At 42.6% G+C, this 20,384-nt stretch overlaps 1 protein-coding gene across 1 annotated transcript; it reads left to right on the forward strand.

The window, feature by feature from the left end:
* Window positions 1-8,383: 8,383 nt before the first annotated feature.
* On the forward strand, window positions 8,384-15,173 carry LOC124545670 (neurogenin-3; the record flags this gene model as incomplete). The annotated part of the gene is made up of 3 exons (XM_047124617.1): window positions 8,384-8,494; window positions 14,577-14,816; window positions 14,907-15,173. Coding segments are annotated over 3 exons (618 nt in total), but the record flags the coding sequence as incomplete, so codon positions are not given.
* Window positions 15,174-20,384: the final 5,211 nt, after the last annotated feature.

The following is a 20,384-nucleotide window of genomic DNA, read 5'->3' on the forward strand; positions in this document are numbered from 1 at the left end:
GTTGGGAACGGAGTAAGACAGGGTTGTAGCCTCTCTCCGATGTTGTTCAATCTGTATATTGAGCAAGCAGTAAAGGAAACAAAAGAAAAATTCGGAGTAGGTATTAAAATCCATGGAGAAGAAATAAAAACTTTGAGGTTCGCCGATGACATTGTAATTCTGTCAGAGACAGCAAAGGACTTGGAAGAGCAGTTGAATGGAACGGACAGTGTGTTGAAAGGAGGATAAAAGATGAACATCAACAAAAGCAAATCGAGGACAATGGAATGTAGTCGAATTAAGTCGGGTGATGCTGAGAGAATTAGATTAGGAAATGAGACACTTAAAGTAGTAAAGGAGTTTTGCTATTTGGGGAGCAAAATAACTGATGATGGTCGAAGTAGAGAGGATATAAAATGCAGACTGGCAATGGCAAGGAAAGCTTTTCTGAAGAAGAGAAATTTGTTAACATCGAGTATAGATTTAAGTGTCAGGAAGTCATTTCTGAAAGTATTTGTATGGAGTGTAGCCATGTATGCAAGTGAAACATGGACGATAAATAGTTTGGACAAGAAGAGAATAGAATCATTCGAAATGTGGTGCTACAGAAGAATGCTGAAGATTAGATGGGTAGATCACATAACTAATGAGGAAGTATTGAACAGGATTGGGGAGAAGAGAAGTTTGTGGCACAACTTGACCAGAAGAAGGGATCGGTTGGTAGGACACGTTCTGAGGCATCAAGGGATCACCAATTTAGTATTGGAGGGCAGCGTGGAGGGTAAAAATCGTAGAGGGAGACCAAGAGATGAATACACTAGGCAGATTCAGAAGGATGTAGATTGCAGTAGGTACTGGGAGATGAAGAAGCTTGCACAGGATAGAGTAGCATGGAGAGCTGCATCAAACCAGTCTCAGGACTGAAGACCACAACAACAACAATAAAACAGTACTCACTTTTAGGTGGATGAGGATGCGCTAAGAGGACTTGAGATGTACAGTGGAATAATAAACAAACATGTTTGGTGCATGTGGAGAATTTTTGTCAGTCGACTGGCAAAAGTAAATTGTGACTGCTTGTGTTACTGGATATCCATTAACCACCTGAGAAACTGAGAACGGAGTGCAGTTACTTGTTTCGCCCGCAGCCTCTCTTACGGCCGGCGTCTCCGCTTCCCACGGCGGCCCGCGCGCCTCGCAGCTTGGGCGCAGAGCACACGGGTCCCGCTTATCGCTCGGCGCTTCGTGGTGCCGCACTGAGGCACATATGGCGCGCTGATACGGGACTCGCAGAGTCACGCAGCGGAGGAAGCCCCCTCACGACGGCCTCAGGTCTGATGCCGGCCTGCCGGCGTTTCCACCGCCACGTAATCACTGGCGTAAAGAACGGAAAGCTAAAGTACACGATTAAACATGAGTCATTATATTTTTTCTTTTTTTACAATCAGATGCTTTTATTTAAAATTTGTACCAGTTGGAACATTCTCTTCGCCGTTCGCCATGAGTTGAACAGCATTACTGGGCTTCAACTGCTGCGGTGGTGCATTTCAATCCAAGAAATTTATTGCGGAGGACACCCATCGTGTTTATTATTGAGACAATCGTTTTACCACCGTATATCTATGTCCAATTCTTGTCAAAAAATGGCTCAAAATGGCTCTGAGCACTATGGGACTTAATATCTGAGGTCATCAGTCCACTAGAATGTAGAACTACTTAAACCTAACTAACCTAAGGACATCTCACACATCCATGCCCGAGGCAGGATTCGAACCTGCGACCGTAGCAGTAGCGCGGTTCCGGACTGAAGCGCCTAGAACCGTTCGGCCACAGCAGCCGGCCCAATTCTTATTCGGATCAGCAACCCTGATGTCTTTTTTATAATAATTACTCTAGAAACTTGTTGAAAAATACCACTTTCAGACCATTACACCTATAGTACCCAATATCTAGGCGATTTAAACGCTTTATTGCATCTACAGTTTCCTTTAAATTTCTTTTTGTTGGACAAAGAACAGCAGACTAGAAAATTACAGTATGCAAAATGCTACTTAACTACTTCAGTGCTGGCTTCCTTGTCACATAATAATTCAGTAATTAAACGGCAGTCAAAGTATTTCATTCTGAACAGCCATACAGTGTATGCACTAATACGACCTATTATTGAGTACTGTTCGAGCGTTTGGGATCCCTACCAGGTCGGATTGAAGGAGGACATAGAAGCAATTTAGAGGCAGGCTGCTAGATTTGTTACTGGTAGGTTTGATCATCACGCGAGTGTTACGGAAATGCTTCAGGAACTCGGGTGGGAGTCTCTGGAGGAAAGGAGGCGTTCTTTTCGTGAATCGCTACTGAGGAAATTTAGAGAACCAGCATTTGAGGCTGACTGCAGTACAATTTTACTGCCACCAACTTATATTTCGCGGAAAGACCACAAAGATAAGATAAGAGAGATTAGGGCTCGTACAGAGGCATATAGGCAGTCATTTTTCCCTCGTTCTGTATGGGGGTGGAACAGGGAGAGGAGATGCCAGTTGTGGTACGAGGTACCCTCCGCCACGCACCGTATGGTGGATTGCGGAGTATGTATGTAGATGTATCCGCATTCTGATCAATACAATCACCTGCACCATAATACTGCCGTACTTTTTATCGTGTTGCAATTTAATTTTTTGTGGGTATTGCAATTACTTTCATAATAGCGTAATTTTAGGAACACGATGACTCATATTGCTGTAAGTTTCATTACCTACTCTTTCTAACTCATAGTGTTACAGAAGATCTAATTTCTAGAAATACTACTCACAAAAAAAGACTGTAAGCCATAATTTTGTTTTATACGAAAAGGCCCTTTATAGGCCCTTCATTTTAAACGAAAGCTGTATTTACAGTTACTTATTTGAATTATTACTTGCACTACTCGCATATCGCCCGTATTTCATAAAAGAATGTCCTGTGGCAAACCTCACGTTAACCATTTCAGTGATTTCACTACCTTACTCAGTGGCATTCTATAGCTCAGACGCCGCTTGTGTACTCAAAAGACTGAAGCAAGTATAGTTCAAACAGCAGAAATCCTTTCCTTTTTTTCTTTCAAAGAGAAGGAGAAAATCTGGTTCAAGTAATGCTGGTATACTGTTTGTTTTCCTTCTTAAAGGCACTGCAAGTCGCGTTCAGTTTGCTACTACGTGACGGAGCACCGACTCAGTTTCTTGACAGCTAGGCCCTACCATGAGTAGCATGCTGTCGTTGGCTTGGATTTCCCTCATAACGCTGTAGTGACATCTGTACTCGATAGAACTATTGATAGATGACCAGCATGGTTTCAAAATTATTGTCCTTGTGAAACAGAACTTTATTCACACGGAGAAATGAGTGCTACAGACAGAGAATCTCAATTTTATTCCGTATTTCCGGATTTCTAAGGCGCTTTTTCCAACAGTTCCTCAGATGCAGCCTCTAATCAATTTGCGTATCTACGAAGTATTGTCGTCTCGGCTGTGAGATCGAATTCATGATCGGTTACCAGAAAGTTCAAATGGTTCAAATGGCTCTGAGCACTATGGGATTTAACATCTGAGGTCATCAGTCCCCTAGAACTCAGAACTACTTAAACCTAACTAACCTAAGGACATCACACACATCCATGCCCGAGGCTGGATTCGAGCCTGCGACCGTAGCAGTCGCGCGGGTCCAGACTGACGCGCCTCGAACCGCTCGGCCACACCCGCCGGCAGTTACCAGAAAGGCCATAGTTCATAGTAATTTACTGGAAGTCATACAGCGAAACCAAAGTTATATCTGAGGTTCCTCAACGAAGCTGTTCTTAATCTATGTAAACGATTTAAGAGATAATCTGAGCAGCCCCCCTCAGACTGTTTGCCGATCATGACGTCGTTTACCGTCTTGAAAAGTCATCACAAGATTAAAATGAATTACAAAATGATTTAGACAAGGTCTCTGCATAGTGGAAAAGTGTAAATGAGCCTGAAAAAAAATTAAGGGTTTCAACAAGTCGTAAGAAAACTACCACAAAATTTCGGTTGCACCATAAATCGCACAAATTTGAAGGCTGCCGATGCAACTTGTGATTACAATTACAAGTAACTTGAACTGGCAGCTTCACAAAGAAAATGTCGCGGAAAGTAGAACGCTTTATAGGCAGAATACTTACCATGTGCAACAAATCTATTACAGAAACTGCCTACATACGCCTGTCCGTTCTCTTCGGAAGTTCTGCTGCGCAATGTAGGCTCCTTAACATATACTACTGATGGAGGAGATCAAACAAGTTGAAAGAAGGGTAGCTTGTTTTGTATTATCGAGAACTATGAGAAACTGGGTCATGGTCATGATAAGCGAATTACGCTAGCAATAAAACCATATCGTTTCTTATTGGGGAAAGATCTTTTGACGAAATTACAATCGCCAATTTTCTCCTTCGAATACCAAAATGTGTTGTTGACTCTCACCTTGATGGGGCGACGTGACCACAGTGATACAATGAGGGAACGTGGAGTTCACACGGAAAGATTTCAGTGTACGTTTTACCCATGTACCGTTCCAGAGTAAGCCGCGTGGAGTGGCCGCGTGGTTTGAGGCGCTATGTCACGGACTGCGCGGCCACTCCAGCCGGAGGTTCGAGTCCTCCTTCGGGAATGTGTGTGTGTTGTTCCTAGCATAAGTTAATTTATTTTAAGTATTGTGTAAGTCTAGGGACTAATGACCTGAGGAGTTTGGTCCCTTAGGAATTCACACACATTTGAACAAGAGCTTCGGTCAGTAAAGATCGTAGCCGCGTTGCCTGGACGCTAAGTGTGTTGCATACCTATTGGGCATTGGGCCATCTACGTACGCAGTCAATGTCTTACTAGATTCCTCTAAAAATCTAGAACAGACTGAGGACATATAAAGGACGGCGTAACCTACGGAACATTTTTGTTCTACATAGTTACCATCCTATCTGATAATTAAAACTAAACAGCATTTATAGCAAAACTGAAACTGTCAATGTTTAATTCAGATTTTATTCGAAAAGTGTTGATTTGAAAAGTGAAATAGAGCGACGTTGCAGTAAAAATATAAAAAAGAGAAAGACAGATTTATCATATAGCTCTAGAAAACAAAATTTCCTCAAAAAAAGTACACGTAAAAAAAACGCAGAATAGAAACATATCGAACATTGCATCAATACGTGAGTGAGCTTATATAAACATACTCCTATTATTCACAAATAACTTTCACGTCATCCCTACTGTCTATTCTAGCAACTGTTGTAAGTTTTCTAAATGTAGTTTTTCTATGCCTGTGCTCAGGTGTAAATACTCAGCTTCATATAGACAGGGGGGAGTGTCTAAAAGTAATTTTTAAAATGAAATTTATTACTTTTACTTTTCAATGAAACATTTAGACATTAATCGGATTGTGCACGTTATGTAACTTTATGTTCACTAGAGATGTCCGACGTCATTATTTGTATTGGATATGAAGCATCTGTGACAAAAGGACTCTCGTGCATAATTACGTATACTGTGTGCAGTCCTCATTAACAACATGTATGTGGCCTACCACACGCAATAACTGCAATGCTGTGGAAATTTTATACTTAATCTCAATGGTTGAATGTCCAGTGAAAAACAGTTACACAGCCACTGAGTCAAACAACATCAGAATGTTATGGTAGTTTGAATAGACAATCACATTGTCCTAACTGCGCAACGCAATATTTAATTCTGGCTCTAATGATCACTTTGGCTTACCTGTACCTGCTTTGTCTCCATTTAAATAATTTTGGAATGTGCAGTGCAAGATATTGCGCCAACTTAACATAAACTTAAGAGCCGGATCTGGCAAACTGCAATGTGAGGTCGAAATGCTTTTCCTTCGAAACTTCTGAATAACAAATTAGATGTGAGGGCTTAATGTAAGTGACTTGAAAAATAATTTCACTGCGAGCTAGTACTGATAGTGGAAACCAAATATGAACATCTCTACATCACTGGACATCGTTATTAACAAACAGCTGAAATTTGGAATTAAACAGCCAATTTATAAAGTCAGCATTTAAAAGTGAAAAGAGGTAAAGAATGATATATTTCTTTCGTGATTTCATGGATTTACTGGATAACGAAACAACCCTATCAAAATACCCAAACAAATCAAATTACGAAACTTTACAAACCAAAACATAAAACGTTGTCTAAACGCGACAGCCAAATTCCTGCGAAGCTAGCGCACGTAGCTGGACATTATCGTCTTAAATACATTTCACGTTACACGAACAGTATTCCAAAATTAGGCCTCCTCACTATTACACCCGTCTGCTTCCAATCACACCCTCAACAACCAGGTCTCCCTTTCTCATGTGGACTGAGTATAAAATGGTTCAAATGGCTCTGAGCACTATGCGACTTAACTTCTGAGGTCATCAGTCGCCTAGAACTTAGAACTACTTAAACCTAACTAACCTAAGGACATCACACACATCCACGCCCGAGGCAGGATTCGAACCTGCGACCGTAGCGGTTGCTCGGTTCCAAACTGTAGCGCCTAGAACCGCACGGCCACTCTGGCCGGCTGGACTGAGTACTTGAGAATAACGTAACTAGTGAAATCCAAAGAGTCTTCTCTGTACATGCACTCAGAAGAAGTGCTTACTTTGAACAACATCGTAGACAAAACTGCCACTTAAGGTTTTTAAGCTACCGTGGGTTAGTGTACTATCGTAAGGAAGTGTAGACTAAGGTAGTTTTCGTAGTAGCATTGGTGAGCAGCCTCTCCCGCTGGAGGGTCGAGTCCTCCGTCGGGCATGGTCGTTTGTATTGTTCTTAGCATAAGTTAGTTTAAGTAGTGTGTAAGCCTAAGGATCGATGACCTCAGCAGTTTGGTCCCTTAGGAATTCACACACATTTGAACAGTAGCTTTGGTCAGTAAAGAACGTAGCCGCATTGCCTGGACGCTAAGTGTGTTGCATACCTATTGGCCGTTAGGCCATTTGGGTATGGAATCAATGTCTTACTAGATTCCTCTAAAAATAGGAAATGGTGAACTGTCTAGAACAGACTGAGGACATATAAAGGACGGCGTAACCTACGGAACATTTTTGTTCTACGTAGTTACCATCCTATCTGATAATTAAAAATAAACAGCGTTTATAGCAAAACTGAAACTTTCAATGTTTAATTCAGGTTTTATTCGAAAACTGTTGATTTGCAAAGTGAAGCAGAGCGAAGTTGCAGTAAAAATATAAAAAAGAGAAAGACAGATTTATCACACAGCTCTAGAAAACGAAATTTCCTCAGAAAAGGTACACACAAAAAACGCAAAATAGAAACATACAGAACATTGCATCAATACGTGGGTGAGCTTATATAGAATATGCTCCTGTTATTCATAAATTACTTTCACGCTTATCAATAAAATAAGAAACGCTTGCCTTTCATGAAAAGTACAAAATATCAGCAATTGTACAGAAGTTTTTGTGTTTCTCCATGAAAACTGTACTTGCATTTAAAAGTAAATCCTTTGGTTATATAAAAATGTAGAATTTATGGGAGCAGCTAATTTTTATTGCTTAAAAAGTGCAATTTATATTTTATAAGAATATAAAATACGCAATGGACTAACACTAAACGATGTGTGGGTCTAATTATCTTCAAAGCAGACATAAAAACAAAGAGAATTCGTCGGCTCCTAGTTCCTCTCTCACATATCAGCTATGCTCATTTTCATATGAATGTTATGAATACTGCTGGTAAGCCTACCATTCACTAAGTCATTTATGTAGTGAATTGAAACTACAGAACCATAGCTTAGGTAGCGCAACTTTACTGCCACTTTTTAACTGTAACAATATTTCGGTGCGCTATCGTCAAACAACTGCTATGTAGTGTTCATCATGGTAAAAATGTTGTGCAACTGTCAACATTGAGGTCCGTTGATGCCGTTGCGCCTTGTGGCTAATCGCTGTGTGGCTGTAAAGTGCCCCACATGCAGGTAGTGGCGCCCAGTGGAAACAGAGGTGTGAATGGGATGAGTTGCACGTACAAGATGAGGAAGTGGCGTGCAATCTACACGTGTGCCTCTACTTGCATGTGGCATGCATGTAGGCGATGAGGTGAAGGGCACACGGGTTTGAAAACAGCTTTACATCAGCACTACATGTCGCCACTTGTCGTGTGCTGCAGGCCTGGAGATGACCGCCGAGCAGCTGTCGGGCGGCTGCGGTGTGTCGGAGGCGCGGCCGGAGACGTCTCGCGGCTACCCTCCCTATGGAGACGGCGACGACCTGGATCTGGAACTGGAGCTGGCCAGCCTGGAAGATGACGACGACGACGAGGAGGACTGCGACGGCGACAGCGAAGGCAGCCGGCCGCGTCACCACCAGCAGCAGAAGTCACAGCAGCAGCAGCAGCAGCTGCTGCAGCAGACGCAGCAGCAGCAGGTGTCCAGGCCCAGGGGACGCAGGGGCGCCTCCAGCAAACCCAGGGCCGGCCGCGCGCGCAGCCCCACACAGGTAGGCACGCAGCAGCTCACCACGACGCTCTCGCTCACTACTTTCGGAAGGCGAAAACCTAATTTATGAAAGGAAATTCTATAAGTAATGCAACACTTGCCCGCCCGGTAAGCCGTGCAGTCTAACGCATGGCTTTCCGGATTGGGAAGGAGTGCCTGGTCCCCGGCACGAATCCGCCCGGCGGACTTGTGTCGAGGTCTGGTGAGCTGGCCAGTTTGTGGATTGTTTTTAGGGGGTTTTCCATCTGCGAATGTGGGGTGGTTCCCCTTATTCCGCCTCAACGTACGTGTAAATCACCATTACCCTACCATGCAAACATAGGCGTTACACTCGTCTGGTGTGAGACATTCCCGGGGGTGGAGGGGGGCAGGCAATGGGGGCCTAACCGCACAATAACCCTCAAAGAGTGGTTCGGAGTGGGGCAGCGGAGTGGTGAGTGGACTGCAGTAGTCATCATGGGGTTGTGAACCATTGTAAATAACTCATCATTAACTGGAAATGGTGGTATTTGGCTACTTGGAGACCATTCACAGCTAATTATGAACTTCGTGTTCCTAAACAACTATGGAATATTTATGGATGACAGTCCACCATGTCACCAGGCACAGCTTCTTGCTGCTGATTTCAACAACGTTCTGGACAATTCGAGCGAATGATTTGGCCACCCAGATCGCCCAATTCGAATCCCATAGAACATTTATGGAACATACACGAAAGGAGAATTCGTGCACAAATTCCTGCACCGGCAACACTTTCGCAGTAATGGACACTTATTGACGCAGCATGGCTCAGTATCTCTGCAGAGGACTGCCAATGACTTGCTGAGTCCGTTCCATGTCGAGCTCCTGCACTATGCCAGGAAAAAGGAGGTCTGACACGATATTAGGAGGTATACCATGGATTTTATCATGTACGCAACCTTCAAAATGGCGTCTGTAACTGCATGTGTTCGAAGCAGATATTCGTAGGCACTTGCAGAATGTCTTCAGCGACCTGCCAGTGAACAAAGCACGGCGAGTCGTTCAGTGAGGCATCTGTCATCATCGCAAGAAGGTCGCACAAACCTGTCCGATCTGCCGCGTGCCGGCCGCTGCACTGACCGGCGAGTCCTGCAATGTTGGAAGGTGCGGACACTCTCATTCGAGGTGATCGAAGGATCACAGTCGAACACATCGCTACTCAGCTGACCGTCTCTGTTGGTAGTACTGACTCATCCACCAGTTGGGGTACAGAAAAGTGTTTTCCCGCTTCGTTCCTCGACGCCAAACACTAGATTTTTATCTGTTTAGCCCAACGAAGGGTGCACTCGACGGGAAGCAATATGTTCATGATGGGGAGGTTGTTGATGCAGCAAGACGCTGGCCCCGACGTCGACCAGTAGAATGGTAACATGTGCGCATACAGGCACTCTCCACAGTTTTGTTGGCAACAGAGTGCAGAATAACGAGGCGTATTGGAATCCTAAATAAAACCATCCTGCTTTCAGAAAGAAATCAACAGGCATCCGGAACACATTTTACGCTGTTTCCGCCGCCGCTCGGCTGGCCTCTGTTTGCAGCTCGTAACACAACCAATGGAAGTTTTACTTAATCTGGGCGTGCGCAGTGCCATTCCTCCACCACTCGATCTGAACAACAAAGAGAGGCACGTTTCCAGTCCTTGCGAGAGGTTATCGCCTATGTGGTCATGTCCATAAATACTGAATGTCGCCAATTCCAGAAGCACTAGACAGAGGATTATTTCTTTACTGTGTACAGAGGTAAACATCTTTGCTCGTTGTGTAGGGAACCACTACCAGTTGTGAAGTAACGTAATATGAAAAAGCACTTTTCTGCGGAACACGTTCCTCAACAACAGGTCACGGGGCAATTCCAGAAAGACAAAATTAATATATTTCTTTCCTATTTGCGAAACCGAGAGCACAGTGCGACAATTCGGTAAATGCTAGTTTTATAGCGAGTAGAAAAATTGACACATAGTTACAGCCTTTTGCTGAAGAGGAATCCTAGAGGCATGCCTCTTGGACGTTGCAGCCATACAATGCCCCGATAATAAACAAGTTCGAATAAATAAGTTTATCGAGGCAAACAGTTATTTTCCGAATTGGTATGATGGCTCATGACATTAAAAACAGTTTGTATGATCGTGCTGCCACATTCGGAACATTCGTGTCCGTTTTTGACAAGAGAACTGATTTGTTAGACAGAGCTCAGTTAGTAATGTTTGTTTCTTGGTGTAGCTGTGGAGAAAGCATTAGCATTACAGGCATTAAAAGGAACATTACCCTTTTTATTGGTGTTGCAGAGTTTTGCAACGTAAGTATTTGAGGGAGCTATTGAAAGACATCGTAAGTAAAGAAACAATGTTTACGACGCGCAAATAAATGTAAGCATATGAAGACAGGGTAAGAATAAAATTAATGTACTCCCAGAAATAAGTGTTTTGAAGAGTGTTTAGAAGGATAATTTGGTGGCATAACATGTCGTGAACGGGGTGCCATTCATATGGGCGTGTTATTCCGTAAACATTAACGTCATGGACGCTGTAGTTTTGACGTCATACATTCAGAGCGCTGTTGTCACGTCACGTGACGAAGTGCCCCCTGAGCTTAAGTATGTGGATGAGACCGCAGGTCACCGAAGGTTGTCCATGCTTGTGCTAGGCCATAATTCACTGTGCTGATTCGGTCTAATATCGCTTATCTGGGCGTCAGGTGTCATACTACGGATAGTCGTAGAGTTTCAGTTACCACCTCGGAAACATCACGCTACTATCATGAAACTTTGTTACCATATTTGCTCTACATTTCCCACCACGGTTGTTATACAGTCACTGTCATATCACGATCAGCTGATTTCGTCTGTATACCATTTTTAAGTGCGTTCTCGTATACTCGTACTTTTACACCATCATCATTTATTTACGGGACCTGTCATTTTAATGCGAGACCGTTGTACTAAACACAAGCAAGGACAAACTTCCATATAGTCAACTCTTTAAAAGTAACGTTACTGCCTTATGTAAGCATGAAAACTTTAAATACGGTATAGCCGGCCAGGATGGCTGGGCGGTTCTAGGCGCTACAGTCTGGAACCGCGCGACCGCTACGGTCGCAGGTTCGAATCCTGCCTCGGACATGGATGTGTGTGACTTCTTAGGTTAGTTAGGTTTAAGTAGTTCTAAGTTCTAGGGGACTGATGACTTCAGCAGTTAAGTCCCATAGTGCTCAGAGCCATTTTTAAATACGGTATATCTCTCGCAGCATTGTTCTTTATAGTCCTAAATAACAAGCAAATATGGGCATAAAATGTAATAAATTTGTATGAAAAGTATGTATTAACCCAGTGCTTTCATTTCGAGACCAATCATAAAGCAGTGGTATAAACTCAAACTTACGTTACAATAACTCTTGATACACTTACTTTCACTGTTACTCAGCTCCTCAGTATGCTGAGTACAAAGAAAGCACATGTTACAATGTCCTTACAGCCACGTAGCACTGTCTTCACGCCGATTGTTGCTAAGAACTCTGTAAATCCTGCTACAAGGCACTACACTCGTAGAAGTACATCAGTGTACTACTAGGTGTCTCCCTCTTGCAACAGGATAAGTAATTTCATGCAAAAGGCACTGGTGTTTCAAAACAAAATTAATAAAATGATGCTTTCAGGCAGAAACCACTGGGGTTCAAAGAGCTGAAGCACTGCTCCATACACTCGCCAACACAAATTGGTGAGAGCTGGATGTGGCCATTGTGTGCGGCGCTTTTTGCTTTCTCCCCTTTTAGGTTCTGTGCCTCTTCGCTAGTTATCCAATCATCGGCATTCTTCTATAGCACCACATTCGAAAAGCTTCAACTCTCTACTTGTCTCAACTGTTTATCATCCACTTTTGCCTTCCATGTAATGCTACACTTCAGAAAAATGGTTCAAATGGCTCTGAGCGCTATGGGACTTAACTTATTTGGTCATCAGTCCCCTAGAACTTAGAACTACTTAAACCTAACTAACCTAAGGACATCACACACATCGATGCCCGAAGCAAGATTCGAACCTGCGACCGTAGCGCTACACTTCAGACAAATACCTTCAGAAAAGACTTCCTAGCACTTGCATTTATGTCAGATGTTGACAAATTTCTCTGTTTGAGAAACGCTTTTCTTGGTATTGGTAGTCTTCATTTAATATCCTCCCTACTACCGCCATTTTTTCCCCAAACAACAAAGTTCAATTCAAACTGTCCCATTTCCTAATTTAGTTACTTCAGAATAGCCTGATTTAATTCGACTACATTCTTTTACCCTTGTTTTACTTTTATTGATCATCAACTTATAACTCCTTTTGAAGAGACTATCAATTCCATTCAACTGTTCTTTCGTGTCCCTTGCCATCTCTCACAGAATAACAGTTTCATTGGCAAGCCTCATAGTTTTTGTATTTTCTTCTTGAACTTTTATTTCCTCACGAAATTTCTTCGTTATTTCCTTTACTGGTTGCAAAATGTATAGATCGAATACATCGGTGATATCTACAACCATTTCTCACTTCCCTCTCAATTACTGCTGTCCCTCCATGTCTTACGACTCTAATAACTGCAGTCTGGTTTCTGAAGAATTTGCAGTTAAATTTTCGCCTCCCGTATTTTATCCATTAAACTTATTATAATTTTTTTACATTAGGCTTCAGCCAGTATGGACTCTGAATCAGAAATCAATATCGATTTCCAATTCTGTTATTCGTCTGCCATTTTTGATGTCCTGCCAGTATCTCTTAGGCCATGACTCAATGCTTTCTTCCTGTCTTCTGACAGAGGTCCTCTTCGTCTTTTGATTTCTTTTCCCAGCTTAAAACCCCTGTAGTTTTTCACCGTTTGTCTGAATTGATGTCTATCCACGATTCTGTCCTGTGGGTTACCGATTTCTAAGATCTTTATCGCATTATTGGAACTATCTCAATCTTTTCGCCTCTTTGGCCTTGAGAAATTCCGGTTGTCTTTGTCAAGCGATTATCGAACATTCTTAAGATGTGATCATAGAGCAACAACCTTTTCTTTTTAAACTACAGTATACGGCTCTAGCTTTATGTAGTCGAATAGTTCTTCATTTGATCTCAAACATATGTGCGAATTAATTCATATGTTGCCTAAACTATGCCTTTATACCCTGCATTCTTGTTTGACTAATATATCGACTAGTCCGTGTCTATCACAGTTTCCAAATCGCATAATCCTTCTCGTCTGAGAACTGTACCATAATGTCTTACGTTGCTTCAGTACTCAGCGATTTATTACACAAGTGGAGATCAAAAAGTTTCTATTAGAAGGCCCTACAATTCAGAATCGGTAACCCAACCAGACAAAATCTCCGTGAACATAAGGCAGTCATCCCCAGGTTGAAGACATTCGTTACTTTGGTAAAACCTTATGTCATGCTGCGTAAAGAAGTTCGTAGTTGCGTGCTGCACTTCGTCTTCTGACAGGAATCGTCGACTCTTCAAGGTTTTTCCTAGGGGAACGAAGGCGTGATAATCACATGGGGAGAGATCAGGGCTGTATGGCTGATGTTTAAGTGTCTCCCACTTCAGTTGGCATAACTTATGGATTATGATATTCGCGATATGGAGACGTGCATTGTCATGAAGCAGCAGCACCCCTTGTCGCACATCATCCCACTGACGTGCTACTCATACGTGTTCTTTATTATTCAATGTTCAGTAGCTGAGAAAAGAACTGCAGCACCTTGAAGCTGTTTGGAAGCAATTGGTCATAACGTCGCCATAGTCTACATTTCCGCATTTACTGCACTCACATCGGAAAGACATGAATGCTATACTGATCCCTTGCCTGCATTTTGGTGGTTGTATAACCGAATCGGAGTCGCATCGCATTGAATATACGCTTCACCAACGCCCTCAAATAGAAATTTTTTGTTCGCCCCTATAGAAATTTTTCGTCACGTAGTATGCTTGGTCCACTGGTATTTTAATATTAAAAAAAAATTTGTTTCAAGAGTAATATCGTTCCAGCTATTGGCTAAGTTGTTGTGACGGCTAGTACAGTGGAGACCGGTGTTCTGTGCGTGCAGCTGCTGCGGCTGAAGCGGCACCGGCGCATGAAGGCGAACGACCGCGAGCGCCACCGCATGCACCTGCTGAACGAGGCGCTGGACCGGCTGCGCTGCGTGCTGCCCACCTTCCCCGAGGACACCAAGCTCACCAAGATCGAGACGCTGCGCTTCGCGCACAACTACATCTGGGCGCTGAGCCAGACGGTGCGCATGATCCACAGCCAGCAGCAGCAGCAGCCGGACGACCCCGCGTCCGCGGTCGCGCTCGAGCCGGCGGCCGACCTGCTGCAGGCGGCAGGCGCGCACGCGCGGGCGCAAGCGCAGGCCCAGGCGCACGCGCATGCGCAGACGGCGCCGCCGCCCGTGACGCTGAGCGTGGGCAGCGTGACCGTGAGCATCGGCGGCGAGCGCGGCAACCTCATCACCTCGAGCAGCGGCAGCTGCGCCGTCGCGCAGCAGCGCAGGCTCCAGGGCCAGCAGCTGTTCGCTGCCTCCAACGCTCCAGCCTGCACCAGCCTGCACGACGACACCTGCTCCAGCTACAGCGACCTCTCCGAGTGCTACGGCAGTCCGCCCTCCTACCACCCGCACCACTCAATGTACCAGTGCATGTGAGCCCAGAACGACCGTTTACCAAAGTGCCCAATGTTACCGGTTCTGTAGCCACGTTACCACACCATACAACTAAGTGGTATGCACACTAACTTTACATCTTACTAGAGCTGCCGCAGACATCACAGCTCACGAGCAATAGACGCATGCGGTTGATTTACCTCATTGGTTCTTCCTAGATTTACTTCTTATTGCTTAGCCAAAGAAACATTTATGATATCTAAGACAGCTGATATACAGGGCAGAAAATCCCTTTCCAATTTCTAGGACTTGTAGAGGGGAGTGACAACATAATATTTTGATCAGAAACCCATGTCCGGAAACATCTCGTTTCCGTTCTACAGTGATTTCAATTCAGATATGTAATGCGTCCTCATCAGCTTAGGGAAAGACAAAAATCTCTGAGTTGTGTGCCCTAGTGTGCAATAGGATAGACAGGATGACGTGTACTACGTAAGACGGTCCCCTAATGTCAGTTAACTGTCTCCTGTAGAGACCGAGGAAGATCTGCTGGCATGAACTCATGCCTTTGCAATAGAAATTGAATAGACGCCAGTTTGGGTGGAGACTGCGTACAAGAACATGCTTCGTAGGTTCAATGTCTGTAACAACGTTTGCGGGCGCCATATCAAGCCGCTGTTGTTTTGTTCTGTACCTACAGTATGCTGTATTCTCTTTTGTTTCGGAATGATGTAAACACATAATGTTCAAGTGTTAATACAGATTAATGTGCTTCAGTGACAAATGAATATTTCGTTACTTTTACTTTCGAACTGTTACCTCATAACAGTACTGCGTTGCGACTAATTCACTTTCTCAAATCGACTTAGAACGGAAACGATACGTTCCCAAACATGGGTTCGTGCTCAAAATATTTTAAACTCACTCCCTTTTACAAGTCCTAGAAGTTTCTAACGGCAATTCCTAAACACCTAGTATTACATCTGTTATGCTGTCGTCATGCTTTACCCGCTGCTGTGCACAGTATGTACTGATTATTTTTGTGATATAATAATAAAACACTAAACCAGGTACAAATTTTTTCATGCATATCAAGCCACGTTCTAGGATTTTATTCTCCTTACAATGTGCAAATATTTGCGTTACTATTTTATGTGTTGTTTGTGAGTGTGTGTTCTGCTTCTCTTGCCCCGCAGACATGTTTTTGTGGTTCTACAATCTATCGGACAATATAAGTCTTGTGCTTTTTTCTAAGAGCTAGTGTTACAAAATAATATGTGTGTCTATCTAGTTACATGTACCGCGCCTCCTTCATTGTGCAGAAATACGCACTTCACCTCAAATTTTAAAAATATTACATAAAATGCTATTGTATATTTGCACTTGATGGTGAGGTTAAGTTCTCGAAATTCGTTGTACTATGCTTGAAGCAGTTGTAACTGGTGCAGTGTTTTATTATTTAAATCATTAATGGCACAGCTGCAGGCTTTCCCTTACAATGAACGAAGTGAAGATTATTTTTGTACAAAAGGAAGAGTAAGCTTTTTCGAAAAATTGCGAACAGATACCTTACAATGGTGTCTTATGAGTGTTAGAATGATTTGAGAACTTCGTAGGTTTACTTTTGCTAACATTGTTTAATGTCGCTGTTATGATCGGATGCAAACTACCATCTCATATGTTTGATAGTATACCTCTTTACCAGGTTATTTATAGATAATACCGCAGCTAAAGGGAACATATGTTCAAATATCAGTTACCTAATTATAGTCTGAGTGTTAAAGAAACACAAAGGTGCAGAGTACACCACGCAAGTCAATATTTATCGGCACGATACGCTCAGTGGTGCAGATTGAGAAAGTGGAAGTGTGACGTCGGCCTTCAAATGATTACCTTCAAGGCGATCACGGTACTCAAATAATTAGAACTATAAAGCAAGTGGTGACATCACCTACATGCTTAGAGTTTTCATGAGGCTTTAATCTGAAATATAAAACGTTGTTTTTTAAACGGTTAGTTTTGCCGATCGAGGGGCGAAACAAAACTGACGATCGACCTCCCTTTCTTCTAATGACCAAACTGAGAGTATCTTTTCTTCATGAGATGTTAGACTTATACCACGCAACAGAAACTTTTCCTTATTTAGGCTATGGTCACATAATTACTCAGTACTATCTTAGTATGAACCGTTACCAGGAAAGAGATTATTCATTTCCTATGACACGGTTGGCGTCCGATTCCACAAAGTCGTGGTTAGTAATGGTCTGATGTTCTTCCTCAGCGATGTCACAGCCACGTCTTGACTGTTTATGCTACGTCGCACTCTCATATGTGTAGGATCATAAAGAACAATAATGACTGCTATAGTATGTCCTTTCGGAACTAATTGCTCTGGTAAATTGTTAAGTATATGTCAAAGAAAGCACAAAGGCTTTAGTTTCTATAATTAACCGTTACTTTCATTTGAGAATTTGCACAAAATATAGCCTTGACCTTTAGTTTTTCTTGCGTGGGTGGTCAGTTCTGACAACTTGCAAGTGCCGCTGTTGAATAATGACTTAAGTGTTAAAAAGAGCAGCCTAAGAAATCATACTTACACATGTACACGCTGAATGTGTCACTGCCATTCAAGCGCTCTTTATATTGTCAACTTACATATCAAGAGCATTATCAGATTATATAGAAATGGAAATACCGCATCTCCCACTTTGTGTTACCAGACAGTGTAACCATATATTAAGTTCCTTTTTAAGTTTAATATTTTTTGCCATAAATACGCTAGTCTGTGATTGTTTCACCCAGTGATTTATTTGTTGTAGATATACAACGCGTAGAATTATGATAATTTTTGCGAGATTTTTAAGATTTTATTTATGTACTTCCTTATTTATTGTATTTATTAATTTTTTGTGTCTCTTGTACATAGTGTAAATATGCCGTCCAAAGCGTCCAGGGAAAGAAAGTATTCTAAATTTTTAGTTAAATGAGAAAAGTGGGAATATACATATTTTCATATTTGTCGAAGCCAATTTCTCCTCGAGCTGAAATAAATCGTGCTGCCTTTCAGAAGTATGTATACGATACTACTCGAGTATTTTTGTATGTTAACTGAAGAACGAAATTAATTTCTAAAATAAAGAATATTTTAGGTATGAGAATTTGTATTTTTGTATTGTGAAGGAATGAGTAAACGTGAATAAACAGTTCTGTCAAATATATAGTTTGTCTTTCTTTCATTCTCTGCGTGTACCACAGCATCCTTCTCTCTCTCTCTCTCTCTCTCTCTCTCTCTCTCTCCCCTCCCATCCCCCCCTCTTCTCTCTATTTCTCTCTCTCTCTGTCTCTCCCCTCGTTCTTTCTGTGTGTGTGTGTGTGTGTGTGTGTGTGTGTGTGTGTGCGTCTATGTTTGAGTGAGGGAAAAAGAAAGAAAGGCTGAGGCACCAATTGTCGATTATTATCTTCGCATTGGCACTCGGAGTGAATGTGCTGAATAATATCTCTACAGTATGATTTACAACTCACACTGCGTGCCCATCAGCAAAGCCTGAACTGCTGTTCCATACCTCAAATCGCATCACATTACATCAGAGTTCAGTGAGAGAGTAGTTGCTGTTCCGGCTGTGTTCCTGGCCGACAGCTCGTTTCTAGCTGTGCTCAAAGTTCTGACTCCATTTAAGCGGGCTCTGCTTTCGACCTCATTGCCGCTACAGAGACCATGTCCGTTGTCTAAATGAACCTTTTATAAATCATAGGTTGCAGCGATCAGTCGTCCTTCTATAAAATTTTGTTGTGTAGATCTAGAGTTCGGCTAGGAGCTAGGCATTCTCAATGCACTATCATTTTCGCTCAATGCATGTAATGCCTGTTTATCGGCCTTCATCCACAGTTCATTGAATACTCAATAGACAGTTCATACTCAATGAACTGTGGATGAAGGCCAACCAACAGGCATTACATGCACTGAGCGAAAATAATAGTACATTGAGAATGGCTAGCTTCTAGCCGATATCTAGATCTGCACAATAAAATTTTGAAAAAGGACGACTGATCGCTGCAATCTATAATTTACAAGTCAATATAACAGTCGCTGAGTGAAACAGCTTTCTGAATGGAAGGTAACCTCATAAATGAACTTTTGCTGTTCCGGTTGGAAAAGCAGACTTTTTTCGCCTGAAGCCATACGATTCGATCCACTTGTTTATCAGCAAGGTTGCAGTGGCTACTAAAATTTCAGACAGTTACAGGTCGAACTGTATAAGACATCCATAACACCAGAAATCAGATAACTGCCCATTTACAGAAAAATAAACTTGATATCATACTTCCTCCTCTTAAATACATTGAAAATGGCCGGGAAACTCTATCTCAAGGAAATCAACTCGAGAAAATAGTCAGTCGTGATACGTTAGTAGTTGCCTGCGTGAACACAGCCACTTGGTAGCCATCGCAACATTCGCTCCATGTTTACACTTTTTGTGTGTTGTTGTGGTCTGCAGTCCGAGAGACTGGTTTGACGCAGCTCTCCACGCTACTCTAACTGTGCAGTCCTCTTTACCTCTGAATAAATACTGCAACCCCCTTCTCTCCTACCTCACACACACTTCCCTCCAGCATAAACGGATTATGTCTTGATGTCTTAGAATGTGTCCTATCAAGTTGCACCACAAATTTCTTGTCTCTCCAGTTTTATTCAGTACCTCTTCACTAGTTACATGGCCTACCCATCTAATCTCCAGCACTTTTACCAAGCCGCGTAACGCAGTGATTAGCACACTGGACTTGCATTCGGGAGAACGACGGTTGAAAGACGCATTCGGACATCCTGATTTAAGTTTTCACTAATTTCCCCAAAACCGCTTAAGACAAATGCCGAGATGGCTCCTTCGAAAAGGCACGGCCGATTTCCTTCGCCGCCCTTCCCTAATTAGAACTTGTGCTCCGTCTCTAAATGATGTCTTTGCCAACGGGACGCTAAACACTAATCTCATCCTCCTCTTCAGCATTCTTCTGTAGCACGATATTTCAAAAGCCTCTATTCTCTTGTTGTTTAAAATGTTTATCGTCCATGTTTCACTTCCAAACATGTCTACACTCCAAACAAATACCTTCAGAAAAGGCTTCCTAACACTCAACTCTGTATTCGATGTTAATAAATTTGTCTTCTTCAGAAACGCTTTTCTTTGCCATTCCCATTCTACATGTTATATCTTCTCTACTTCGGCCATCATCAGTTATTTTGCTGCCTAAATAGCA

Source organism: Schistocerca americana, chromosome 8 (assembly GCF_021461395.2).
Source record: "Schistocerca americana isolate TAMUIC-IGC-003095 chromosome 8, iqSchAmer2.1, whole genome shotgun sequence".
Lineage (NCBI taxonomy): Eukaryota > Metazoa > Arthropoda > Insecta > Orthoptera > Acrididae > Schistocerca > Schistocerca americana.